This window comes from Podarcis raffonei, chromosome Z (assembly GCF_027172205.1).
Source record: "Podarcis raffonei isolate rPodRaf1 chromosome Z, rPodRaf1.pri, whole genome shotgun sequence".
NCBI lineage: Eukaryota > Metazoa > Chordata > Lepidosauria > Squamata > Lacertidae > Podarcis > Podarcis raffonei.
This window is the reverse complement of record NC_070621.1, coordinates 46,976,121-47,002,423: the sequence shown is the minus strand read 5'-3', so window position 1 is coordinate 47,002,423 and position 26,303 is coordinate 46,976,121. Positions and strand designations below refer to the sequence as shown.

The following is a 26,303-nucleotide window of genomic DNA, read 5'->3' as shown; positions in this document are numbered from 1 at the left end:
CGGGTTTATGGTGCTTCCATAAGTATTTATACAAAATAAAAAATAAAAAGTTGCATTGCTCCTTGGAAAGATTGAATTCATAAAGTCTGGAATTTGGGTACACTGTCAAAAATAACATCTAAGGATGAGAATTGCAAGTGAATATGGAAATAAATTTTGGGGAAACCGGTTGCCCCTTATACAATATTGTCAAGAAAATAATTTATTCCCACAAAAGCAAATTCAAGTAGATTTTGAGGGGGTTCTTTTGGAATAAATATTGTCATTTCATCTTAAGCCATACTTTATTGTAGAATATTATAATTTGAAGTATTTTTTCTGTTGATTATTGTTAATAATTGTCAAATTTCTTTTTTCTTTTTTCTTAAGGCAAACCTACCTCATTTACATTTCCTGAACTAATAAGGAAACTAAAATGGAGCTCTCCGTTTCATGCTGCTTTCTAAATTTTGTGATTCAGCTCCCCAGGCAAAGTGTGTGCACACAAAAAAAGCATATTCCGCTGCAAATAATGTACAAAACTACATTATTTCAGGGAAAGCTGTGTATTTTAGGCAACCTGCTTACAGAAAAAATTGCACCTGTTAGGACAAGTGCAAGCGCATCAATGTATGGGCATTTTTATGCAGACTTTTTAAAAGGAATGCCATCTCTCTCCCCACAAATTGTTGATGAAATGGACTGAACCAAATGTAAGGCTGGAAAAAATAAAAAGTAGAAAGTGAAATTGACAGAACTGCCCAACTCCAGGTGCAGCTATGAATGGCAGACGTCAATTAGCAAAAAGGCTAGAAAAAGTCATAGGTCCCCCTCTGGGGGGGGGGACACGTGGCCATAATGCACAGCTGTACTTCCAAAAAAAAAAAAAAAAAAAAGGCAAATTGCTGCAACCCCAAGAAGACAGTACTCACTTGATACATAAATCCGCTCATCCGAGGACTGGCGGAGAGAATCAGCAGGACATTAGAAAACAACAAGAGGTATCTTTCTTCTTTTTCCTGAAAGAAAAAAGGGAAATTCACCTGACTTAGGGCATGTTGAATTTTTCAGTTTTCCAATTCCAGAAATGAGGAAAATGCTTAAAAGTTGTAACATGACTTGGGGATTCTAAAAGATATTTTGATTAAATTAATATAATTTTGTTTTGACCGGCAAGTAAAATGTGTGTAAAACTGCACAGAAATCATTAAAAAGTTTGCCAAGTACTAGAAGTTATAAATTAATATTAATATTATTAATATTCTTTAGCAATGGCCAGCATTTTCAGAAGGCAAAATTAAAATTATTCGGGTTTCCAAAAGCAGTTCGCGTTCTTCTTATTCAAAACATAGGTTTAGCAAGCTAACTGTTCTATCCAAAAACTTTAGGAGATTTGAATTCCTCACACCTAAAAAAACATTTTTAAAGACTCCTCACTGTAGAAATTTGCAAACATAAAGTTTCACCACCCCTAAAATGGCACATCCTGCTGCTACCTGAGTCTCACACCATCACAAGCCTGGGAAGGGGCTGAATTAGGTATGCTGGAGAATTCTGCCAGAAATGTAAATGCAAGTGAAAATCCCCACAATCCTCTTGTTCATTTAAGGTCAGGGATGGAAATCACACAGGCAAACACAAGTGGTATTCACGGGTCGTCTTCTTCTTCTTCTTCTTCTTCTTCTTCTTCTTCTTCTTCTTCTTCTTCTTCTTCTTCTTCTTGTCTGCCCCTCTCACCTCCCCACTTCTCCCATACTGGACTTGAGATGTGTAAATGAGAGAAACCTCCTTTTTGGTGGAGCTGGGGGGGGGGAGAGGGTCATACCAGAGCCTTTGACCACAGAGAACAGACATAGAGGTGATGGAGATAAGAGACCAACCCTCAAGGTTTATTAAGTCCTGCTGCTCTCACCTCACTCCCTCCATACTGGACCAAGGCTTGTGACATATACAGGACGTTGCCCATTGATTTTATGTCTTCGCCCTCCCATCCCTGGATGGCCTCTGACAGGATCTGGAGCTCAAGCTGTTTCCTCTTCCTCATCTCCTGACACTGGGACTGCCAAGAGAGAAAAGAAAGGCTTTGGTTACAGATCAGAGGGCAACCATAAAAAGCAAGGCAAAACACAAACCCCCGTTTTTCTTCCCTCTCCCAAAAAAACACACAAAGAAATGGGAGGAGAGGGAATAGATTTCTGGTTCTGGATGCCTCATTTAAGAACTGAGGGATGGCAACAAAGGTGGTTCGTGGCTCCAGTGGCTGCTAGACACAATAGCAACGTTCTGCCTCATGTGTCAGAATCAATAGGCCTCTGTTGGTTGCTAGGAATCACAAGTGATTCGGGTCCTGCTTGTGGGTTTCCCATTTGGGCATCTGGTTGGCCACTGAGAGAACAGGGTGCAAGACCAGATCTCTCCGTTATACTGACCCAGCAGGGCTCTTCAGTGTTCTTATGGTTAGCAGCGGCTCTTCAGGATCTCAGGCAGAAGAGAAGGATCTTTCCTGCTCTTTCTTTGTGGAAATGTAGGGGGTTGAACCAGGGAGCTTGTGCAGGAGAAGCACAGCAGTGCCCCCACTCCCCAGCCGTCTGAGCTAACTCAACGCCTCTTTCCTTTCCTGTTTTCAACCAACATCCACCTCCTTCTTTGCACCCAGCTTCAGAAGTCTCCTGCCCACCTTCCCACCACAACATGTGCTTCTTCTCTGATGAGGTTATCCAGACTGGGCTACAGTGAAGGCAGCGGAAGAGGCAAGAGAAAGAAAGAATCTTTGCTTTCCTAAGAACATAAGATCGAGCTTTGAGTGGGGTAAGAGTGCCCCCATGTGGAGAGTTTAAATCCTCCCTTTTAAATCTCTACAGCTTCTGAATTTATGTGAGTTTTGTGAATTTATTTTCCTAGGAAAATGCAAAGGGGCACTCCTTACACATACTAGGGGTGGAAATGTCTGTACTGGGGGCCAGGTGTGGCCCTCACTGTCAGATTCTACCCCGGCCACACTCCCTCCCCAGCAACCTCACTTCATATGCTCCTTCAATATTTTTCTGCCTGGCTGGAATGTGCCTTGAACTCCAATAACTTGCCTGCCTGGATGGATGATAGAGGTGTTGCTGGGGGTAGAAATGAGCATGCCACGGAAAGGTAAAATGTGCATTTGTTGCTCTGCCCATTATTGTCTACAGCCCCCCTCCCACCACTGGCACGTGGCCCCAGGGAGGTTGCACAGAAGTGAACTGGGCCCTTGGGTTCCTTACTCCTATCCCATACAAATGGTGAATTCGTTCTACAAGCATAGAGCCATATCAGGGCACCATCCATGAATAAGTCAGAGGAAGGATTAGGAAGACCCAAGGTTTGCAGAAATAAAAATAAAAATATTAAATATTATAATGGTTAATGCAGACATTTGTGTGTTGCCTTTCAAACACATCAACTTATTTTCTGTGCAAAAGAATGGGCAGACGATTTGATATGCTCCAATATATTATTTCAGAGTAGCTTAACTTGTGTTTTCCTTGTACGTAGCAGAACTTGCAAACACCTTCTTGAAACTGAAGCACCTGGTTTTTCCCCAGTTTCCCTAAATGCTGAGCTTTGGAACACACAGAACAATCTGTCCTCTGTGTTCTTCCTGTGCACATTCTCCAGCGTGACCCTAGGAGCCAATCCTCAGCGGCTGACTCACCTCCTTCCACTTTGATTGGCTGCAGGGTGAGAAGACACCTTCTCAGAGGCTTAAAAACTCCCCTTTCATGCTGAATGGGCACATTGGAGACGGGGACCCCGCTGCAGAAATAGTCTTGGGTTTTTGACCCCCCATTATCCCCCTAGGTACTCCACTCTTGATGATGTGTGGCTCACAGAGCCTGCTTCCAAGACTTACCACAAGAGACTTGAAGGAGGTGATTGCTCTCAAGACATCTTCGTGGTCCGGATGAGCTTCCTAGGAAAAGAGAAACTTTAGTGAGTGCAAAAGGGCAGGTATATCTAAGTGTGTGTGTGTGTGTGTGTGTGTGTGTGTGTGTGTGTGTGTAAGTCAAAGTGCAGCAGATCAAGGGGGCATATATTAAGACCCATTCTTATTTTTTGGAATCATTTATATACTGACTTTTACCCCAAGGATATTAAGGCAGTTTACAACCATCTAAAACTGGGGTGGGGAAGCTCAGGACTTGTGGAATGGGTTTTAACAGGTGAGAGAGGATATATTAATTGCAATTATCCCTCCAGGTGTCCTCGTCTGTAGGCTGGACAGTTTCAAAATCCTATCTTTGGCAGCAAAAGTAAAAGCATAGGAATTAGACTTTAAAATCTTGTTTTGAGCAAGTCCAGTTAATGAAGTAAGCTGGCTCTCTCTTTCTTAGACGCCGCTTAACACAGAGCTGGGCAACAACCTGTAAACTAAGTTTAAAAATATGATTTACTTACTTTATAATCATGCATTGGTTCACAGCAATAGTAGCCATAAAAACTATGCAGACAAGATACTTATACAGTGGTACCTCAGGTTAAGTACTTAATTCATTCCGGAGGTCCGTACTTAACCTGAAACTGTTCTTAACCTGAAGCACCACTTTAGCTAATGGGGCCTCCCACTGCCGCCGTGCCACCGGAGCACGATTTCTGTTCTCATCCTGAAGCAAAGTTCTTAACCTGAAGCACTATTTCTGGCTTAATGGAGTGTGTAACCTGAAGCATATGTAACCTGAAGCGTATGTAACCCAAGGTACCACTGTATTTACTGCATAACCAGCTTCAGGCATGTGCCTAAAGCTGGGGCAAGTGGAGGCATGTCTGCATCCATCACTGGTCAAAGGAACAGAGAGAGGGAAGAAGTTTGATTATAGAATTGTAGAGTTGGAAGGGACCACAGGGGTCATCTAGTCTAACCCCATACAATGCAGGAAAGTTTCGCACTACCTGGGGCTCAAACCCACAACCCTGAGAGCCTCATGTTCTACCATCTGAGCTATCCCAGCTCTTCCTTCCTCTGCAGGAGAGGAAGGGAAATGACATCACAGAGAACCCTCTCTACCCATTGCATTTCTATGGTCTGAGTATCAGCTCATGCATCAGTTATGTTTTGCTGCTAATCTTCCACAGGGCTGGGGTTCAGATTCCTCCAAGCCTCTATATCAGCCCTGCTGTGTAACCTCCTGAAGCACTTTTGCTTGACTGGAATGTACCTTGGACTCTAAAACTGCTTTTATACTTGCTTGAATGGGAGCATAGAGGGTTTGAGAGAGAGTGCATGCAGAAACCAGCCTACTGTATACAAAGATAACCTTCATTTCTCTGCCTGCTTTTGCCTCTGGATCTACCTGGTGCCCAGAAGGTAAGGTGAAACAAGACAAGCAAGTATTTGAGGCCTGAAGTTGGCTTACTCATGTCAGCAAGAGCTGCAAATAAAGATCCACAGAGCAGGGGTGGACAACCTGTGGCCCTTGGTCTAATTTTACATGGGTGGCAATGAGGGGAAAGTGGGGTGGGGGGGAGGCAGAAAGAAAAGATTCCTGCATGGCAGGAGATTGGACTAGATGACCCTTGGGTCCCTTCCAACTCTACAATTTTATGAAAAGGAGAAAGAGCAGTTGAAGGAAGAGTAAAGGAGTGTGGCCACTTTGCCTTTGGCTCTGCACATTTTCGGCATGTGGCCTCTGACTTACAATCCCCTGGGGAATGTGGTTTTTGAATGGCTGACCATACCTTGCTGTTGGGAGTTGGACAAAAGTACCAGGGACATGATTGCTCTTCTTTTGCTAGCAGCTATGCCTCTCCCAGCCACTGAGCTCACCTCCATGTGCCGCTCCAGCTCTTGAAGAAGGATGATGTATTTATCCAGTCGTGTGAATGGTTTGCTGAGGTTTGTGGTTAAGGTCAGTATCCCTGGGCAGGGGGCTCCCTGAATCTCCATGAACTTCTCCAGCTCGTCACTGGAAGACAGGTGCACAAAAAAGACACACTGAACAAGATGGACTGTTGCTCTGAAACAACATGGCCGCTCTTAGGGTCTCTAGCTGGCACCATTTTGAATGGCACTTTAAAACAAAATAAAATTTTTATGAGTTTAAAAATATACTGTAATTCCCATATCTGGTAACTTATTGTTGCTACACGTAGATAAGCGATCAACATAAATATCATACCTTATAATATTATTTAATCACACTTAATCAACAACAAGGTAATAGAGAGGAATAACAGGATGTGCCAAAATAAAAAAAATTATTCCAGTAGCATCTTAGAGTCCAACTAAGTTTGTTATTGGTATGAGCTTTCGTGTGCATGCACACTTCTTCAGATACCATCTACGGTATTGTTTCGACTACGGCAGACCAACACGGCTACCTACCTGTAACTAGGATGTGCCAAGTTTAACTTGCCTTTTCATATTCTCCATAATTCAGGATTTTAGAGTTCCTGGATTGCATAGGGCAGAAGGGGGGATTTAAAAGGGAAGGAGGAAGAGGACAGGGAGCGAGAAAAGCTAATAGAATAGTATTTTAATTTTTACCTGTGCTGAGTCAAGACGTTGACTGCAGAAGGGTGGTTAGCGCAATAGGTGAGGTACAGAGACCTGAACTGGGGCATCAGGCTTATGAAGCAACTCCCCACTTTTTGCTGGTGCTCTGGGAGCCTGCAGTAATATACAAGGGAAGGGTTTCAGAGCAGGCTTGTGTGCAATGGTTAAGGGAACGTGGGGGGGGGGGGTTGGTCAGGAGGTCACGTCTTGCACCTCAGTCAGGAGCTCACCTGGTTAGCAAAGCACAATCTCCCAAGTTCAAGCCCTTGCCTACACCATGCATATGAGCAAGCAAGGCCAAGAATTTGCTAAAGGTCACAGAACCTTTCCAAAGACAAGAAAGCATCAGGTTTTCTTATATCTAAGCAAGGATGAAGCAATCACTTCCATTTCCCCCCTAACCTTAAATTCAGTTTTCCACATTTCAGATTATATATTTTTTTAAAGATCCCCCGAAAGATATGTCAGCGTGTTAAGTTTACATTTCTCCTGGTAGATATAGTTTTGTGCACAATTCTGCCAAATGTGCACCTCCTTGTGAGCGATTTCCCCTAGAATAAAGCACTTATGGAAGGGATTTTCCTGAATGCATGCATCCAACATTTTTTGGTTGGAGAAATGAGTTGGAAAATTCAGAGAAATGAAAATTTTATAAGGCTGGCAGTACATTGGTTGTGCATTGCTCTGGCAAGTGTGGATTAGCCAGGCTCACATTAAAAGCTGAACCGATATGAATTTCTCCCCCTTCCCTACATATATTCCAACTGGACAATCCTTTCCTCTTGACCCCACCCCTCCCAATTAGCAGGCTTCAAAGAAATGGGAAACATTTGCCCGAATGCAATGTCAAACACTTACTGAGCACATTCTTCCAGCACCTGGTTGAGAGTTTGCTGAAAGGTGCAGATTTCATCCACATTTCCAAGTAAAGATGCAATATCCATGGCACTCAGCCTGGAAGAATTCAAATACCAAGACAGTGGGCAAATAAAATCTGCTCATTGAAAAGCACTGAAGGAATATGGCACTTTCATTTCATGTAATAGGAAGCTTCCATTGGGCATGGGGAGGAAAACCTTTTAGGGTCCACAGGCTGAATCCTTATCAGAATCGGCCTTGTGGGTCAATTTTGACAGGCGGGTGAAGCCACACACATTGTCAAAATCCTTTGCAGGGTTCCCAACCCTTTGCAGACTAATTTGTCTCAATTTTGGGAGCACTGAGGACAGAAGCTACAGGAACCAGGAGACACTGAAGAAGAAGGAGAAGACGAGGAGAAAGAAGATGATGAGGAGGAGAAGTTTGGATTGATATCCCGCTTTATCACTACCCGAAGGAGTCTCAAAGCGGCTAACATTCTCCTTTCCCTTCCTCCCCCACAACAAACACTCTGTGAGGTGAGTGGGGCTGAGAGACTTCAGAGAAGTGTGGCCCAAGGTCACCCAGCAGCTGCATGTGGAGAAGCAGAGACGCGAACCCAGTTCCCCAGATTACGAGTCTACCGCTCTTAACCACTACACCATACTGGCTCTCCACTGGAGGTTGGAAGCGGGCGTATGGGAAGGCTTGCAGTGTCCACTCTGCACTGGTCCTTTCAACCTTGGGCATTGGACATTGGATCAGCATGGGGAGGCTTCAAGGAGCATCACTGGGAGGAAAAAGCAGTTTCTTCCCCTCCTTGCGCTCCTGCTGCCTTGTTCTGTTTCAGAAACAGAGCAATCAGGAGGCTATTTTGAGCTCCTGATTGTCCCTTTGAAGCCTTGCCCTTACCCACTCCACCCCTGACATCACACATGACACCTGTCATAAGGTGCATGGGTGGGCTTTCCTCAAATGGGGAGGCATGGTGGGTCAAGTCCAGTCCAAGGGTCAGAGGCTGCTCACCCCTGAAATAGACTGTGATCATATCAGTTACAATGTTTTGATCACCAACAACCTGTTCCTCAATTTCCACAACACACTTGAATTTTGAGTGTGTATCACTCCTTCTGTAATAAGACTCTTTTGTCCATTTTAGGGATAAGCTTAAGTAATGGAAAAGAAATATAACATTTGAAAGGAACCTTTAAAATCTGTGAGTAGGGTGTTTAAAAGTTTTAAAGCTGTGTCCATCACTAATGACTTTTGGATTCAGAGACGTGAGCACATTCAGGTAAAAATATTTTTTAAAGCATCAAGTCTAACCAGCGACAGGCTCTGGAGCTGGGGAAATCTAAATAGTAAATAACCGTTCAAGAATTTGTACAAATCAAGGATTAATCTCTACCCATCTTAACAAAAGACATCAACTCAATAGCAAGTTGGATCTTACTTGTCATAGGACTGGAGAGGTCTCAGGTACGTTCCCAGAAGCATCTGCAGCTCCTTGGCATAGTCCCGTTCTGTTTCCAGAATATTCTGAAGTACCTGTAGCAAGTGAGGGTGGGTGTGTAAGAAAGAGAGAGAGGGGAATGTGTTTTGAACACACACACACAGAGAGAGAGAGAGAGAGAGAGAGAGAGAGATGTATCAGCCTTATCAGGGGCTCATCTACCTGGGCAGGTAGCCCATCTAGGAGAAGGGAAACTCTGGTCCTAAACCTCCACTGCCTTGTGGGATATAGTCAGGACAAGAAATCTACACAAATCCAGAATGGAGACCCTAAGATGGTTGGATGGTGCCTTGCATGCCTCTTTTCATCAACTCCTGCAGCCAAGCGGGTGCCAAACACCTTGCTCTGCTTTCCTTTGGACCATATCAGCAAGGCCAAAGGGGAGGTCTTGTCCTCTGGGCAGCCCAGGACCTCCAGACACACTGACCAGGATTGCACCCCAGAAAAGTCATTTGGTGCTGCTAACACAGCAGTTGGACTTCACCCCCGGAGGCGTACTCCGTTGTTTCTCGAGACAGATGGGTGCTAACAACAACCAGGAGATGCCAGGGATTAAATCTTGGGACTTTCTGCATGCAAAGCAGATGTTCTGCCACTGAGTTCCTTCATTTCCACATGAGGCCAGCATATCACGCATGAAGGACTTTGCTTTTGGGAAGCTTCTGGGTTCGAACCTGGATTTATTTATTTATTGCATTTAAGATGGATGATTTAAAAAAAGGAAAAGACACATCAGCTGCTGGAGTGGGAGGTGGGAAGGTGATAACCATGTGGTGTGGAGGGAGAATTTAACCCTTTCCTCCCTGCTGTGGTCTCTCTTCAGAAGCTATAATTTGCCTTCTTTCTCATAATCCCCATAAAGCGGCATTCAGAGGCAGAATCACCTCTGGCAGTGGTGGTGGAACACAGGCATCGTGGCTTAGCAGCCCCTGACAGCCTCCTTTTCCATGGATTTCTCCAATCCTCTTTTCAAGCCATCCAAGTTGGTGGCCCTCACCATCTCCTGGAAGAGCCAGTTCCATAGTTTAACTATGCAGTGCATTAATTAGTGCTTTATTTTCTCTGTCCTTAATCTCCCAACATCCAGCTTCCTTGGGTCTCCACAAGTTCTAGTGTTGTGGGAGAGGACTGATTTCTGCAGGCCGGGCACCTAATTACTGCGCCATAAAGCCTGTAGCTCCAATGAAGGAACCAGCTGAAGCCAAGGTGCTAACGTCAGGGACAGAATTTTCCAGGGATCAGATGCTGTCCGTAAGCCAACTCTATGCCACTTGCATGCTATGGCAATCACTCCATAGTTTAAAAAGGCACTGGCCATTGGTAAACAAAAGGATATACAGAATCTCCCCCACTATTCAATCCCTGCTCTCACCATCCAGCTCAATCTCTACTTCTGTGAGTAGAGTGGAGGAGCTGAGTCTATAATGAAACAGGGCAAGTGGATCAGGTCTTGTAAGGAGTTTCAGAAGTCTAAGATTGGCATCCTTTATTGCTTATTTCTAATAACAAAATATTTTCTGGCATACGCTGTAGGAACACATTTAACTTCAGGCATGGCTGTTGGTGCACCCATCTCACATGGCAGGATCTTAGGCTGCACACACAACATGCATTTAAAGCTCATTCTTTCCTGCAAAGAATATTGGGAACTGTAGTTTCCCCCTACAGAGCTACAATCTCCAGCACTATGCAACAAAATGCAGCACTCAGTTAGGACCCAATGTTCATTCCTCTCTTCGGTTTCTGTTCAAATGACTCTGCTTGTGCTGGAACCACCAAGCCAGGGAATTCAACACAACGATACAGATCTATTTTAAATGCCAATGTATTCTGCCTCCTGGTTCTCGAGGCCCACTCTGTTCTAAGTCCGGAGCATTTTCCTACCCCATTAGTGTCACATCCTGTGTGTCAAACTCAGCCACATAGCACCAAGATGTCCCAATGGGAGGTCAAGCAGATTTAGAGAGAAAGGAAGGGTAAGCAGAGACATACAAAATGATCTCATTAAATGGGAGCCCTGGGGCAGATCACTGGGGTAGCCAAACTTGCTAGCTTCTGCCCAGATGGCTGCTTGCCAGCATTTCTCAGTGAACTTCAGATTTCAAAGGGAAGATTAGGTTCCCCTTCCCCAATATTTAACACACATGGGCAGGCTGTGACACTGTGCTTGTGCAGCCAATAGACTGCCTCAATCTGCCTTCCATGCTCCAGGTCATCGAGTAAATGGATATAGGAAGGGGTTAGTTTCCTTCACTAATGATCATATTACATGATATGACGGTGTGATGATTTTATGTACGATATCATTATGTGATATCATATTATGATAGTGTGATCATGTATTATGATTGTGTGATATTATGATTTCATATTAAGATTATGTGATAATATTATATGTGTGTGTATGATATTATATATATATATATATATATATATATATATGTATATATGTGTGATCATGTATTATGATTGTGTGATATTATGATTTTATATTAAGATTATGTGATAATATTATATGTGTGTGTATGATAATATATATATATATATATATATATATATATATATATATATATATATATAATATTCAGCAGGAGCATGTGGTTCAGACTTTGCTCCATTCTTAAATCATTCTGAACACGGCAGAATGCTTGTGTAAATGCCTCCAGGGGGAGCTCTGTGGTCACTTCCAGAATGTGGTGATCTTGGAATTCAGTCACATCAATTTAGATGAAGCAATCAATGCTCATTCAATGGCCCTGCAACAAAACCTGTTTCCCCTTGGAAAGCTGGACCTTTTGCAGGAAGGAAAGTGATGAGGAAAATGCACTAGACGTAGGGTAACAGTTGCTTGATGCATTGTCGTCTAACCTCCTCCCCGCAAACAAGTCAGAATGAATGCTCAGTAAATAATTCCCTCGAAAAGTTTTTTGGTACTTCTCTAAATCTTGTGGCAAAACATATAATGCATCTTAAAAATAAAGAAATAAATATTTACATTTTTTTAAAATTTACTTTATATATAAATGATGACAGCAAATGTTCAAATGCCTTGAGGGAAATATGTTCCCATTTGGAACTCTTAGTAACTTCTCTGGTTTAAATGAGAATATCATAAGACCTCAAGAACTATACCTGCAGTCTTCCAAACAACAACAACAACAACAACAACTTCTCTGTGGATAATAAGAGTAATAAGTCTAATTAATAGCACTGAGTAATAATGGGGACTTAACGAACTTACCACGGCATAGTAATTTTTGGTGAGCTGAGGGCTTTCAACTGCTTTCAAAGCTTTTGGAGAAAGTGGTTTATCTGGAAGAGAAGCAGTGGGAATTGTTATTCTGCCAGGTGATGGTGAGAAGAGCTAACATCTCAAGCAAAATCTAAACAACTGTGCAGGCAAGAAACAGATTGCAATTGCCAGGCTGTAGTATTGACTGGTGTTGACAATAGGTCCTTTCATTAAAGCCAGCAAACTGGGTAGTTTTAGAGGTTCCTGAAGGAGCAGCACCAGCATTTATTTAAAAAAAAAGTAAAAAAAAATTACATCATTTTTTTTAAAACCACCCAATACAACCCTGGTGTACCAGGGTGACTCTCACATTTGTAAAACTGGCCATATTCCAGCTACACAAAAGCCAGAGGTTTTTACATTTGCAACCTGTTAGCGTGACAGAACCCAATCTTAGGAACTCCCTGCTTATTGACATGAGGTGGGTGCCTTCACTGTTCACTTTTCGATTCCTGCTAAGAAAGACTTTTGTTTAGGAAAGCCTCTCCAGACATGTAGAATGCTGACATGTGCCTTAATTTGGTTTTTAGTTTATCATTGGCTTTTATTATTTTTGAAGGTTTTTACATTGTTTTTAGCTGAGAATTTCGTTGTTTTATTCTTTTTGTAAACCACTTTGAGAGAACAAGGCAGAAGTGAAAGCAGCAATAAGCAGAGCCATCTGATTTCCCCCCAAGGTCACACTCTGCCTCTATTTATTGCTCATTCCCTTGCAGTGCTTCCTGGGTCCATAAGAGGGCAGCCCCTGTGGCACTTCCAAGACAACCCTAGAAGCAGGACAGTGGCAAGCCAGCCTTTGAGCCCCCAGGACATCCCAGGATGCCAAGAGAGATGACCATCATATGACAGCCACGCTGGAACAGATCAAAGCCTGTCTTGGAGACGTTGTCCTTGTGGGCGGGAGTATGATCACCATCGCAGTAAGAGCTTTGCTGCCCTGATACAAGGAACACGTGACTCGATGGCTGTAATGATAAACTTGGGGCTGTTTGGCCTTATTTCCTTAAACCTGGGTGACAAACCCAAATGGTCCATTTTGGAACAGTGACAGACTGAAAAATATGAAAGCACAGCCAGGGGGCCTGGAACAAGATCCTTAAATCGATATCATCACCATCCCAATTTCAATGAACATACAAAGAGGCTAGACCATATGAAGGTTCCGGTCTTATTGAGATATGGGCAGCCACATGGTTTAATGCAGGAATGTAGAATCTGTGGCCCTGCAGATATTGCTAAACTACAACTCACATCATCCTTGGCTAGGGATGGAGGCGAAATTTGGTCTGCCACAGATTTTAATGCAAACCTTCCTGATTTGTACCTATCGAAACAACATGGGAACTGGAACACAGCCATCCTTTGGTATTTGTAGTTTTTCCAAATTTTGTGATACAGTTCTACAACCACTATGCACAAAAGGCACACATTAGGGGGAAGTGTGCTCTAAAAGTCATATAGTAGGGGAAACAGCAAAAAAAAAAAAAGCATTTCATTTATTAATCTTACATCCTGCCCATCCAAATGAATCATATTGGGGGCAGCTGCTTACAAAAAGTATGCAGCCCCATTAGCGGAAGAATAAAAAGAGTAACAGTTAATATTAATACCAATTAATAATAGGTTCTCTTACCAGTAGATTTAATTTCTCTGACGTAGTTACTGGGGAACCAGCCTGTCTTCCCATTAAGGGTCCCCTCCCACCAGCCTCCTTCCTCGACCCGGGTGACGTTAATGATGTCGCCTTTGTTGATCGACAGCTCGTCTTCATTGGTCTGCTTAAACTGGAATCGGACCTTGACCAACATCTGGTGATTGCCATTTTCAGTCATCTCCTAATGCACAGGAACATCAAGATAAATGATGATGGAAACAAACAAACAAACAAACAAACAAACAAACAAACAAACAAGGAAATAAATGCCAAGGCCGCTTCTCAGCACTGCTGAAGGGTAACTCTTTGTTGTCAAGGAGAACATTAACAGCTGCTTCTACAGCTCTGGATATCTAATCACACCAATCTAGCATCTAGGCAGCTATCCCAAGGTCTGTGCTCTACGGAGCACCTGCAGCAGCAGCGGGCCACACACTCCTTCCACCTGCATGGAAGCTGCCGCTTTTCTTCCCTCTTCAATCCCCTCCTGGTTCTGGAAGACAACGGTGCAAGAAAGGGTGGGGAAGCATCCAGCCCTTCACTTGCCCAACCTGCCTCTTCTTCCTCTTCCTCTAGTGCTGCACCCTACAGCTCTGAAGCTTCCCCTGTCTGTGACTTTTTCCTCCTGGCTGATACACTTCCCCACAAATCCATAGTCAGACTCCAGCCCCGTGCACACAGCATCTTGCCAGCGCCTGACAATAAGTTCTGTATGTTCTGGATAGGCAAGTCATTGCGGTTGGGAAAAATAAAATCATAGAATCAGAGTTGGAAGGGACCATGAGGTTCATCGAGTCCAAACCCCTGCAATGCAGAAATCTTTTGCCTAACCATGGACTCGAACCTGCAACCTGAGATTAAGAGTCTCGTGCTCTACTGATTGAGCCATTTCAGGTTCCTCTGCTTTTAAGCAGCTTTTTTACTCTCAAAAGTGCTCTGCAGAAATGATGAATGTTAGAAGAGCCTTGCCAGATCAGGAAGCATCCTATTCTCGCAGTCGACATCCTAAGGGGACAACCACAGGCAGGATTTGAGCTCAGCAACAACACTCCCCAGCAACTAGCATTCAGAGGCAAAACTACCTTTGAATGAGTGGACATAGGACATCTCAATCATGGCCAGTACCTGTCTAAGCTGAAAGCCATCCCTACATTCACATACTTCAGCTATGCACTTTCAACTGCCCTTGCAACAACCCTGTAGGGTAGACCCATGTTAGCATTCCCATGCTGCAGATTTGTGGGGGAGGTTTTCTGGTGGGGTGGGGAGGAGGCAGCAGCTTATTCTTGGGGAAAGTGGGCTTGAAGCTGGGAAATTTCTCTGCCCCTTAGGCCTTCCTGCCCTGCCCCAGGCCACAGAACTTGCATAGGCTGAAACCTTAGACTCCTTGCTGCTTCTTCACTTTCTCTGTCTCCCCAGGATCCTGGGGTAGATTTTGAACAAAACCTACCACTACTTTTGACTGCCCGTGCAGTGCTTTCGGCGACTTAGGAGATGTTGTTTGCATCGAGAGATGGCCGTCACCCGCAGCGGAACTAGGCGGCAACAGATTGAAGCATGGCCTGGTGGCACTCCGATCTGTTTAAAGACAAAGAAAACAAAATTAATACTGTAAAAGTCAGCACTGGGAATGTAAGAAGAGCCCACTCTGCTGGTCAGGCCAGCAGCCCATCGAATCAATGCCTGTTATGGGAAGCCCATAACTGGGGCTTGAAGACAAGAGCCCACCCTGGCTGTTGCTTCACAGTGGCCAGTATCCAGAGGTATCCTGCCTCGTACACTGGTTACTTCAAGGCTGGAGTACTGCAGTGCTCCATGTGGGACTTCCCTTGCACTTGATCTGGAAGCTGCAGTTAGTGCAGAATGCTGCACTGCAATTGTTGACAGGAATGAGGCCTTGTCAGCATATAATGCCTGTGTTCAGGGATCTGCAATGCTTGCCAATGTGCTACTTGGCCAAGTTCATGGTGTAATAATAATAAAAATAATAATTTTATTTATACCCCACCCATCTGGCTGGGTTTCCCCAGTCACTCTGGGCAGCTCCCAACAGAATATTAAAAACATAATAAAAGATCAAACATTAAAAACTTCCCTACACAGGGCTGCCTTCAGATGTCTTATAAAAGTCAGATAGTTGTTTATTTCCTTGACATCTGCTGGGAGGCCGTTCAACAGGGCAGGTGCCACTACCGAGAAGGCCCTCTGCCTGGTTTCCTGTTACCGCACTTTTTGCAGGGAGGTAAGTGCCAGAAGGTCCTCAAAGCTGGATCTCAGTGTCCGGGCTGAACAATGGGGGTGGAGACGCTCCTTCAGGTATACTGGACCAAGGCCATTAAGGGCTTTAAAGGTCAGCACCAACACTTTGAATTGTGCTTGGAAATGTACTGGGAGCCAATGCAGATCTCTCAGGACCAGTGTTATCTGGTCCCAGTGGCTACTCCCAGTCACCAGTCTAGCTGCCACATTCTGGATTAATTGCAGTTTCCGGGTCACCTTCAAAGGTAGCCCCACGTAGAGCGCATTGCAGTAGTTTTACCTGCAGCAATTGCATGTTGATTGCCCTCTTAAAAGACCAAGTCCAGCAACTGGAGGAACGTGTAGCTACGCTCCAAAGAATTAGAGAGCTGGAGCTCTTCTTGGAAGCAACAGAGCACACCGTCTCCACCAAGGAGGAGACAGGGGACTCCCCTGAGAAGGAGGCTAGTTCACCAACACAGGAGCCAGATATATGGAGAAACGTGACACAAAGAAGTAGGAGGCCCAGGGTTCGCTCTGATTGTTTAGAAATACACAATCGCTTTGAGGTCCTCTCCCCTAGAATGGAAGATGAAGAGCAGACTCCATTTGAGGATCTCTCCCTCATTACAGTCGATCAGGTATATGAAGGCGAGCAGCAAAGTCAGTCCTCAGGGAATGTGCAGGCAACCTTGGAATGGACAACCCTGACCAAACCTAAGAGGAGGCGTGTAGTGGTGATAGGAGATTCCCTACTGAGGGGAACAGAAGCAGTGATCTGTGGACCTGACAAGATGTCTCGGGAAGTGTGCTGTCTCCCCGGGGCTAAGATCCAAGATGTAACTGAACGACTCCAAGGAATCATAAAACCCACTGACAAATACCCCTTCCTCTTGGTTCATGTGGGAACCAATGACACTGCAAGCAATAGCTTCCAGAAGATCAAAAGAGACTACGAGGCTCTGGGCAGGAAATTGAAGCAATTAAATGCACAAATTGTCATCTCATCTGTCCTCCCAGTTGAACGACGTGGCCCAGGGAGAGAGCGAAAAATAGTGGAAGTGAACAGCTGGCTTCGCAAATGGTGTAAACAGGAACGGTTTGGATTCTTAGATCACGGACTGCAGTTTCTTGAAGATGGACTTCTGGCAAGCAATGGGCTGCACCTCACAACGGTTGGGGGGAATGTTTTTGCCAAAAATCTCAGAAACCTCATCAGGAGGGCTTTAAACTGACTAAAGTGGGAGAGGGAGACAGTGCTCCTGAAGGTAGGAGTCTATCAATTGATGAAGATGATCATCTAAATGTCATAGACCAAATGGAGCAAACAGTACGCAGACCTAGTGGTGGGAGGAAAAAATCCTTAAATAAGAGACACGGGGGAATGATTAATGGACTTCAATGTCTGTACACTAATGCACAAAGCATGGGAAATAAACAAGATGAACTTGAGCTCTTGGTACAGCAAACTAAATATGACATAATAGGCATCACTGAAACCTGGTGGGATAAGTCCCACAATTGGAATGTAATAATGGAGGGATACAATCTATTTCAGAGAAACAGACCAGACAAGAAAGGAGGAGGAGTGGCGTTATATGTCAGGGATGTATATACCTGTGAAGAGATCCAAGATTTAGAACCTCAAAGCCAAAGTGAGAGCATTTGGGTCAAAATTAAGGGAGAGAAGAATAACAGTGACCTCATTGTGGGAGTTTACTATAGATCCCCAAGCCAAACGGAGGACATAGACGATGCCTTCCTGGAACAGATGGCCAAGCATGCAAAAGGAAGGGAGATAGTAGTAATGGGGGACTTCAATTACCCGGATATTTGTTGGATGTCAAACTCAGCCAAGAGCAAAAGGTCAAACAGATTCCTCACTGGCCTTGCAGACAACTTCATTGTCCAGAAAGTGGGAGAAGCAACAAGAGGAACAGCCATTTTAGATCTGGTCCTAACCAATGTTGATGACCTGGTTAGTGGGGTAGAAGTGGAAGGATCATTAGGCGCGAGTGATCATGCTCTTCTGAAGTTTACTATACAGCGGAAAGGAGCAGCCAAGCATACTAGGACTCAATTTCTCGACTTTAAGAAAGCCGACTTCATAAAACTTAGGGAAGTGCTGGGTGAGATCCCATGGTGAGTAATACTAAAAGGAGAGGGAGATCATGATGGCTGGGAGTTTGTTAAGAGGGAGATAGTAAAAGCACAACTTCAGGCAATACCAATGAGGCGGAAACATGGAAGGTGCCTAAAGAAGCCAAGGTGGCTATCTAAAGAACTTTTAACTGAGTTAAGATTTAAAAAGGATGTGTACAAAAAATGGAAAAGGGGGGAAACCACCAAAGAGGAATTCAAACAAATAGCCAGCACGTGTAGACACAAAGTCAGAAAAGCTAAAGCACAGAATGAACTCAGGCTTGCTAGAGAGGTTAAAAGCAACAAAAAAGGCTTTTATGGGTATGTTCGTAGCAAAAGGAAGAACAAAGAAACAGTGGGGTCACTCAGAGGAGAAAATGGTGAAATGCAAACAGGGGACACAGAAAGGGCCGAACACCTCAATGCCTTCTTTGCCTCAGTCTTCTCCGATAAAGAAAACAATGCCCGACCTGAAGAATTTGGAGCAAATGATTCAGCAGAGGAAACACAGCCCAGAATAACTAAGGAGATAGTACAAGAATACTTGGCTAGTTTAGATGTATTCAAGTCTCCAGGGCCAGATGAACTGCATCCAAGAGTATTAAAAGAACTGGCAGATGTGATGTCAGAACCACTGGCAGTCATCTTTGAGAATTCCTGGAGAACAGGCGAAGTCCCGGCAGGCTGGAGGAGGGCAAATGTTGTCCCTATTTTCAAAAAGGGGGAAAGAGAGGACCCAAATAATTACCGCCCAGTCAGTCTGACATCAATACCAGGGAAGATTCTGGAGCAGATCATTAAGCAAACCATCTGTGAGCACCTAGAAAGGAATGCTGTGATCACCAATAGTCAGCATGGATTTCTGAAAAATAAGTCATGTCAGACTAACCTGATCTCGTTTTTTGACAGAATTACAAGCCTGGTAGATGAAGGGAACGCAGTGGATGTAGTCTACCTTGATTTCAGCAAGGCATTTGACAAGGTGCCCCATGATATTCTTGTAAAGAAGCTGGTAAAATGCGGTCTTGACTTTGCTACCACTCAGTGGATTTGTAACTGGCTGACTGACCGAACCCAAAGGGTGCTCATCAATGGTTCCTCTTCATCCTGGAGAAGAGTGACTAGTGGGGTGCCACAGGGTTCTGTCTTGGGCCCGGTCTTATTCAACATCTTTATCAACGACTTGGATGATGGACTCAAGGGCATCCTGATCAAATTTGCAGATGACACCAAACTGGGAGGGGTGGCTAACACCCCAGAGGACAGGATCACACTTCAAAATGACCTTGACAGATTGGAGAACTGGGCCAAAACAAACAAGATGAATTTTAACAGGGAAAAATGTAAAGTATTGCACTTGGGCAAAAAAATGAGAGGCACAAATACAAGATGGGTGACACCTGGCTTGAGAGCAGTACATGTGAAAAGGATCTAGGAGTCTTGGTTGACCACAAACTTGACATGAGCCAACAGTGTGACGCGGCAGCTAAAAAAGCCAATGCAATTCTGGGCTGCATCAATAGGAGTATAGCATCTAGATCAAGGGAAGTAATAGTGCCACTGCTCTGGTCAGACCTCACCTGGAGTACTGTGTCCAGTTCTGGGCGCCACAGTTCAAGAGGGACACTGACAAACTGGAACGTGTCCAGAGGAGGGCAACCAAAATGGTCAAAGGCCTGGAAACGATGCCTTATGAGGAACGGCTAAGGGAGCTGGGCATGTTTAGCCTGGAGAAAAGGAGGTTAAGGGGTGATATGATAGCCATGTTCAAATATATAAAAGGATGTCACATAGAGGAGGGAGAAAGGTTGTTTTCTGCTGCTCCAGAGAAGTGGACACGGAGCAATGGATCCAAACTGCAGGAAAGAAGATTCCACCTAAACATTAGGAAGAACTTCCTGACAGTAAGAGCTGTTCAACAGTGGAATTTGCTGCCAAGGAGTGTGGTGGAGTCTCCTTCTTTGGAGGTCTTTAAGCAGAGGCTTGACAACCATATGTCAGGAGTGCTCTGATGGCGTTTCCTGCTTGGCAGGGGGTTGGACTCGATGGCCCTTGTGGTCTCTTCCAACTCTATGATTCTATGATTCTATGATTCTAGTCCAAGCGAGAGATAACTAGAGTATGCACCACTCTGGCAAGACAGTCCGCGGGCAGGTAGGGTCTCAGCCTGCGTACCAGAAGGAGCTGGTAGACAACAAAGCAGTGGTTCTCAAACTTTTTTCCTCTGTGCCACACTTTCAGATTAAAAATTTGTTCATGCCATAATGACTTTTTAATAAGTACATTGGAAAATGAAACAACTCCCAGCAGTGCTTGATTTATAATAGAACACAATGCTGTGGGTTAAACCACAGAGCCTAGGACTTGCCAATCAGAAGGTCGGCGGTTCGAATCCCCACGACGGGTTGAGCTCCAGTTGCTCGGTCCCTGCTCCTGTCAACCTAGCAGTTCAAAAGCAGCACATCAAAGTGCAAGTAGATAAATAGGTACCGCTCTGGCGGGAAGGTAAACGGCGTTTCCGTGCGCTGCTCTGGTTCGCCAGAAGCGGCTTAGTCCTGCTGGCCACATGACCCGGAAGCTGTGTGCCGGCTCCCTCAGCCAGTAAAGCGAGATGAGCGCCGCAACCCCAGAGTCGGTCACAACTGGACCTAATGGTCAGGGGTCCCTTTACCTTTACCATACCCTCCAGTATATTTATCTGATGCAAATAGGGACTTCCTAAGAAAAAGCAGGACATTCTGGGATCAAATCAGAAACCGGGACGGCGTCTGTAAATCTGGGAGTGTCCCTGGAAAATGGCAACACTTGGAGGTCTGATAGCACCCAGCGGCTACCTACCAGCCAGCAACAGCTCATCTTTTCATTCACGTTAATCATCCTACGCAGTTGCCCTGGGATGCAGAAGGAGATAAGCTGCAAAGCCAGGTGCTTTGCAAAAGAGCCTCGAGATTCTACTCAGTGATATAACCTTATAGCTGGTGAAAACAGGAAAACAGGATGTGTATTAAGAAAAATATATCTGAGTACCCACATGACCCGGAAGCTGTACGCCGGCTCCCTTGGCCAGTAAAGCGAGATGAGCGCCGCAACCCCAGAGTCAGTCATGACTGGACCTAATGGTCAGGGGTCCCTTTACCCTTTTTTACTTTATAATCATGGGACATCCAGGAAGTAAAAGAACAATGCAGCTGAGCTACGCAAGAACATGAATCATTCCCAAAATATGATGTTGGTTGTTCTGCCACACTTGCCATCCTCTCCTGCCTCACCAATGTGGCACATCACACCTTTGAGAACCACTGTTAGAAGGCTCTTAACAACTCACCTGCAAGATTGCTTTACTCACATATATGCCCACTCAACAGCTTCAATCTATGCAACCTACACTGTTACAGGTGCAACATAATACTCATTCTGCATTTATAAGAAGTTGTTATTTTAGTGTTATTACACTCATTCTTTGGAACTCCCTGCCTATTGATATAGGCAGGCACCACCTGTTAAAAACATTACTTGCTTAGAAAAGTCTATCCAGACATGCAGAATGTTGAGGTATGTTTTAATCTGGTTTTTAGCTTATCATTAATGATTTGTGAATGTTTCAAATCATTTTTACTGATAATTTTATTGTTTTATTTTTTACATAATCCTCTTTGACTTTTTTTTAACAATCAAGGAGTATATATATGCATTTTATGAGTTAAAATAAATTTAGCCATCTTGGTTAACATGCACAGTGTCATGAATCTGCCTAATACTCTTTTAGCCTTTCTGTGATAAATTGTAGGGAGGCAGGAATTGTGGACCACTGAGGAAGACACCCCTAGGTTGAAACAGTAAGTTTCTCACACTCATTTGTGGATCAAAGAATTCATTTGGATATATTATTGCATTTTAAGTATTTGTATTCATTATTTTATTGTGTCAGTTAAATATATTTTAGCTACTGTGGCATTAAAGTCTGCACAGTTGTCTCTTTAGAACTGCTTTAGCAGAAGTTACGTTTCAATTTCTATTCCTACTCCATTTAGGGTTGCATGCAGCTGATCCACTGAGATGAATGAACCCAAGTTACTCGTGTCCATTAACTTCAGCGGGTCTCCTCTGAGTAGGACTAGCACTGGATACAAACCCTATGGTTTTTGTTTGGTTTTCTTTTAAAGCCCAGTAAGTCTGGCGGCTTAAATTCTCCTTGCACTGATCGGAAATCTCGTAACAAAAAGTTTGTAGGGTCATGGAACTTTTGGTTCACCTATCTCAGTAACGTTTCATATGGACTGACGGCAGCTCTCCAGAGTTTCAGGCAGGAAGTGTCTCCCACTCCTCCTTCTGCATGCAAGACAGATGCTCTACCACTGAGCCACAGCTCTTCCTCTACAGTATGGCATGGGAACATCGGAAACTGCCCTATCCTGAATCAGACCTGGGTCCATCTAGCTCAGTAGTGTCTACACTGTGGGAGTGTTTCTCAAACTTGGGTCTCCAGCTGTTGTTGGACTACATCTCCCATCATCTCCAACCACTGGTCCTGCTAGCTAGGGATGATGGGAGGTGTAGTGCAACCCAAGCTTGAGAAACACTACAAGTGGCTTGCAACACCTTCCAGGATTTCAGATGGAGACATCTTCAGCCCTTACTGGAGATGGACCTTTGGCGTTCAAATCATGCACTCTCCCTCTGACCTATAGCAAAGTGCAGACTTGTTCCCACATAAGACGGGGCATGTGCTCACACACCAAAGTGGCAGATTCCTTGGCTAGGTGGGCTGGGGGTGGAAGGAGAAAACCCTGATCTGTACCTCCCTGCTCTTGCCCTTGCTGCAACTATACCAAGCCTCCCAGGGGCGTCTCCTATGGAGAGCAATTTTGTTGCAAGCCATTTCCAAGATCAGGGGAGGGGAGGGGAGGGTTTCTTCCACAGAGGGGTGGAATTGCTCACTGCTCTGCATGATTTGCTTGCCAAACAGGACCCTGGATTTTGGCAGAACAACGGATTGTACGCAAAACCCACACTCTGCACACGACTGAAAAACATGCTGACATTTGATGCAAGTCACCACAGCTGTTTGCGGAGAAGTGGGAGGGATCGCAGATGGAGGGGTTCTGTTTCCAACCCACCGCCCTTGCACTGCCGCCTTCCTTCCACTGACTGTGGAAGGCAACCCTCCCCACAACACATCAGTGCTATATACCGCCCCCCCCCCGAATCTTGCAATCACATTATATGCAATGCAACACTCTGGAGTTTCATTTCCCCCCTCGGATTCAAAGGCGAATCCTGAAAGATCAAAATACTGAGCTTACATCGTGCGCTCTAAGGAAGCTGCTTGCTGAAGATGCATCACGTTCACAGCCCACGTTATTTTCCCTCCAGGGTGGCATGCTGCCAAGGATGGCTTGCTGTTGGAGGGCAAAAGATGATCCAACCTTGCACAGTTCCTGCTGCCCAAGGGCTGCCAGCGTGTCGTTTCATGGGAACACAGGAAGCTGCCTTACAGACCATGGGTCCGTCTAGCTCTGTATTGACTACACTGGCTGGCAGCTGCTCTCAAGCATTTGAGACAGGGGACATTCCCAGCCCGACCTGGAGATGCCCCAGCGGATTGAACCTGGGCCTTTCTGAAGGCAATGCAAGTGTTCTAACATTGAGCCTTAGTACCAGAAACGAAGCTGTCTTATTCCAAATCGGACCATTGGCCCATTTGGCTCAGTAGCATCTGCACCACTTGGCAGCAGCTCTGAAGCATCTGAGGCAGGGACATGCCCAGGTCTATGGACATGCCCCGGATTGAACCTGGGACCTTCTGCAGGCAAAGCAGATGCTCTATCACCAACCCTAATTATTAGGGGGCCTAATTATTATTTCTTCCCCTTTTTATTATTTCTTACCAGCAAGGTGTTACACCCCAGAAGACAGACCCTCTGTGATGAAGAGGAGACAAGGAAGTCCCGAGGGCAGGAGTTACCTCCAGAAGACACCACCCTGTTGAAACCCTCAGTGTAAGGGGACCCCCAGTAGCTCATCCAACGGCCACTGATATCCCCAGGCATCAGAGACTCCACCTTGACCTGCCTGCAGCCTCCTTCAGTTGGCTCTAGCATTTTGCTGGTCTACTTCTCTTGGTCATACAGATCCAGCCAGGGGTCTCCATGGGTCTAGTTCCTTGCTTGAACTCTCACTTTGCTTTCCCAGTTCTCTGTGTGAACTCTGCCCGGGGCAGGATACCTGATCCTCTCCTGCACACATCTATAACTGGGGAAGGGCAGCACCTAACATTACCTATGCATGGCTTCCTCATAAGTTGCTAGCTCTCACTGCTGAGATAAAGACATTATCTTCTTGTAAAGTTCAGCATACACATTTTGATAATGTTGCCCAACATGGGGGGAGCAGGTTTCTGTATACATTTGAATACCACTAGACACCATTTTGAATCAAGATGGTGGACCAAACCATTCCAAGCTTCACTGGTTTGGACACCTCTGAAGATGCAGTCACCCATATGTTGTGATGGTTCCTGAAATGGAGGAGTGGGGATATATTTGGATATCATAAGGCACCACCTGGTATCAAGATGACCCTTTCAAAATTGCACTGTTTTGATTTGTTTTCTTATCATACCTGAGCAATGCTAGGCACTTTTTGCTAGTAATATAATTACACACATATACATGACTGTATGCCACTATGTTTTACTGAGAGAAGAGAACAAAAATACAAGGTCACAGGAATTCAAGATACAATGAAAAGATTTCAAAAATAATGACTATTTGAATATGCATATACTCCAAGTGCATGTTTAAATAATCATTATTCATTATTTAGCGGGTTGAACTAGGTGACCATTATAGTCACTTCCAACTCTACAATTCTATGATTCCATTATATCCTTTCTTTTGCTTTTGGTCTTTTGGTATTCATATTTGGGGACCTTCTTTTTGTTACTCAGAGTAAAAATAATTAAAATTAATGGACCTAAGTTAATAGTGTCCATTAATTTCGATGGGTCTCCTATGTGTATGAGTAACAGTGCATATAACCTCTTATATATCTACGTTAGCATATGCAAATTCTATGCAGGTTTTGTGTTGAGGGCCTATGCCTCAGGTATTATAAGAATGCCCCTCTCTGTCCAAAAGATATCTCTTCACCATTTCTCGATAAGCTGTACTGAACTGCAAAGGTCTGTGGTTTCATTGCCTGTTTCCCAGTTCCTTCCGGCAGAAAACAAAAGATCAGCAACCACCAGTATCTAAATACCAACCACAAATACAGAACTCACAGCCGTAACAAGGCATTACCCTGCCATGCTTTCTCCCAAACAGTCCATTGATTTATTCTAGACAGAACTCTGCAAGCAAAATGATGCATGCTGAGACACTGGAGCCAAAGTCTATTATTAGAATCTGGTTAGAATTTAGCTGAAGCGTCTGTTCGGCAACATACATTGACAATTCACTGTTTGCATTTTGTAAGGATTTAAACTTTAAACATTGGGTTCCATTGCGCTTTGCCAGCCAGACAACTCGGCAGGAAGGGCACTGCTTGCCAAATATCTGGCAATAATAAGAGCTCTGGATTTGCTGCCTTCTCCAGTAACAATAGGGTTGCATTCACACGTGGGGTTTATTTTGTTAGTTTTACTTATTCAGGGTTCAGCCACACTTTTGCATGAGAAGCTGATCGTACTGGACACCTATTAATTCCCCCTGGTCTGAGCGCTTTTCTTGTTCCATGGTTGAACTTTGCAAAAACCCAGTCTTACCTGCTGAACTGAAGCTTGGTTAAGCAAAACCTCTCTCTGGATTTTCCACAATTCAGCAGGTAAGTTAAGATTTTTGCAAAGCACAGCCATGTAATAATGAGAAAAGGTATTGGGCCCAGAAAACCTAAAATGGTAGTGTTGGAAGGGACCCCAAGGGTCATTTAGTCCAACCCCCAATCAGTACACAATACAATCAGAATACAGATCAAGCAAAAGTATGGACGAACCCTGTAAGGCTAGTGCTTCTGCCCCCTTTCACACCGGGGTACCAATTTACAGCTATGTCACGGTAAATTTCACTCACACCAGTAGGCTGATGGCATCCTTCTGTCTCAAGAG

The 26,303-nt window shown here is 44.4% G+C and overlaps 1 protein-coding gene across 5 annotated transcripts in view; it reads right to left on the bottom strand.

Moving 5' to 3' along the window:
* Positions 1–26,303, bottom strand: part of ARHGEF6 (Rac/Cdc42 guanine nucleotide exchange factor 6) — a 73,925-nt gene that overhangs the window by 19,505 nt on the left and 28,117 nt on the right. For all 5 annotated transcript variants that reach the window (XM_053373246.1, XM_053373245.1, XM_053373247.1 and 2 more), the window contains 10 exons: positions 15,270–15,397; positions 13,799–14,000; positions 12,115–12,185; positions 8,814–8,908; positions 7,361–7,456; positions 6,494–6,616; positions 5,774–5,912; positions 3,863–3,922; positions 1,892–2,038; positions 912–998 (listed from right to left, as the gene is read on the bottom strand). In XM_053373246.1, the coding sequence (XP_053229221.1) occupies positions 912–998; positions 1,892–2,038; positions 3,863–3,922; positions 5,774–5,912; positions 6,494–6,616; positions 7,361–7,456; positions 8,814–8,908; positions 12,115–12,185; positions 13,799–14,000; positions 15,270–15,397 (1,148 nt within the window). The remainder of the gene's footprint in view (positions 1–911; positions 999–1,891; positions 2,039–3,862; positions 3,923–5,773; positions 5,913–6,493; positions 6,617–7,360; positions 7,457–8,813; positions 8,909–12,114; positions 12,186–13,798; positions 14,001–15,269; positions 15,398–26,303) is intronic.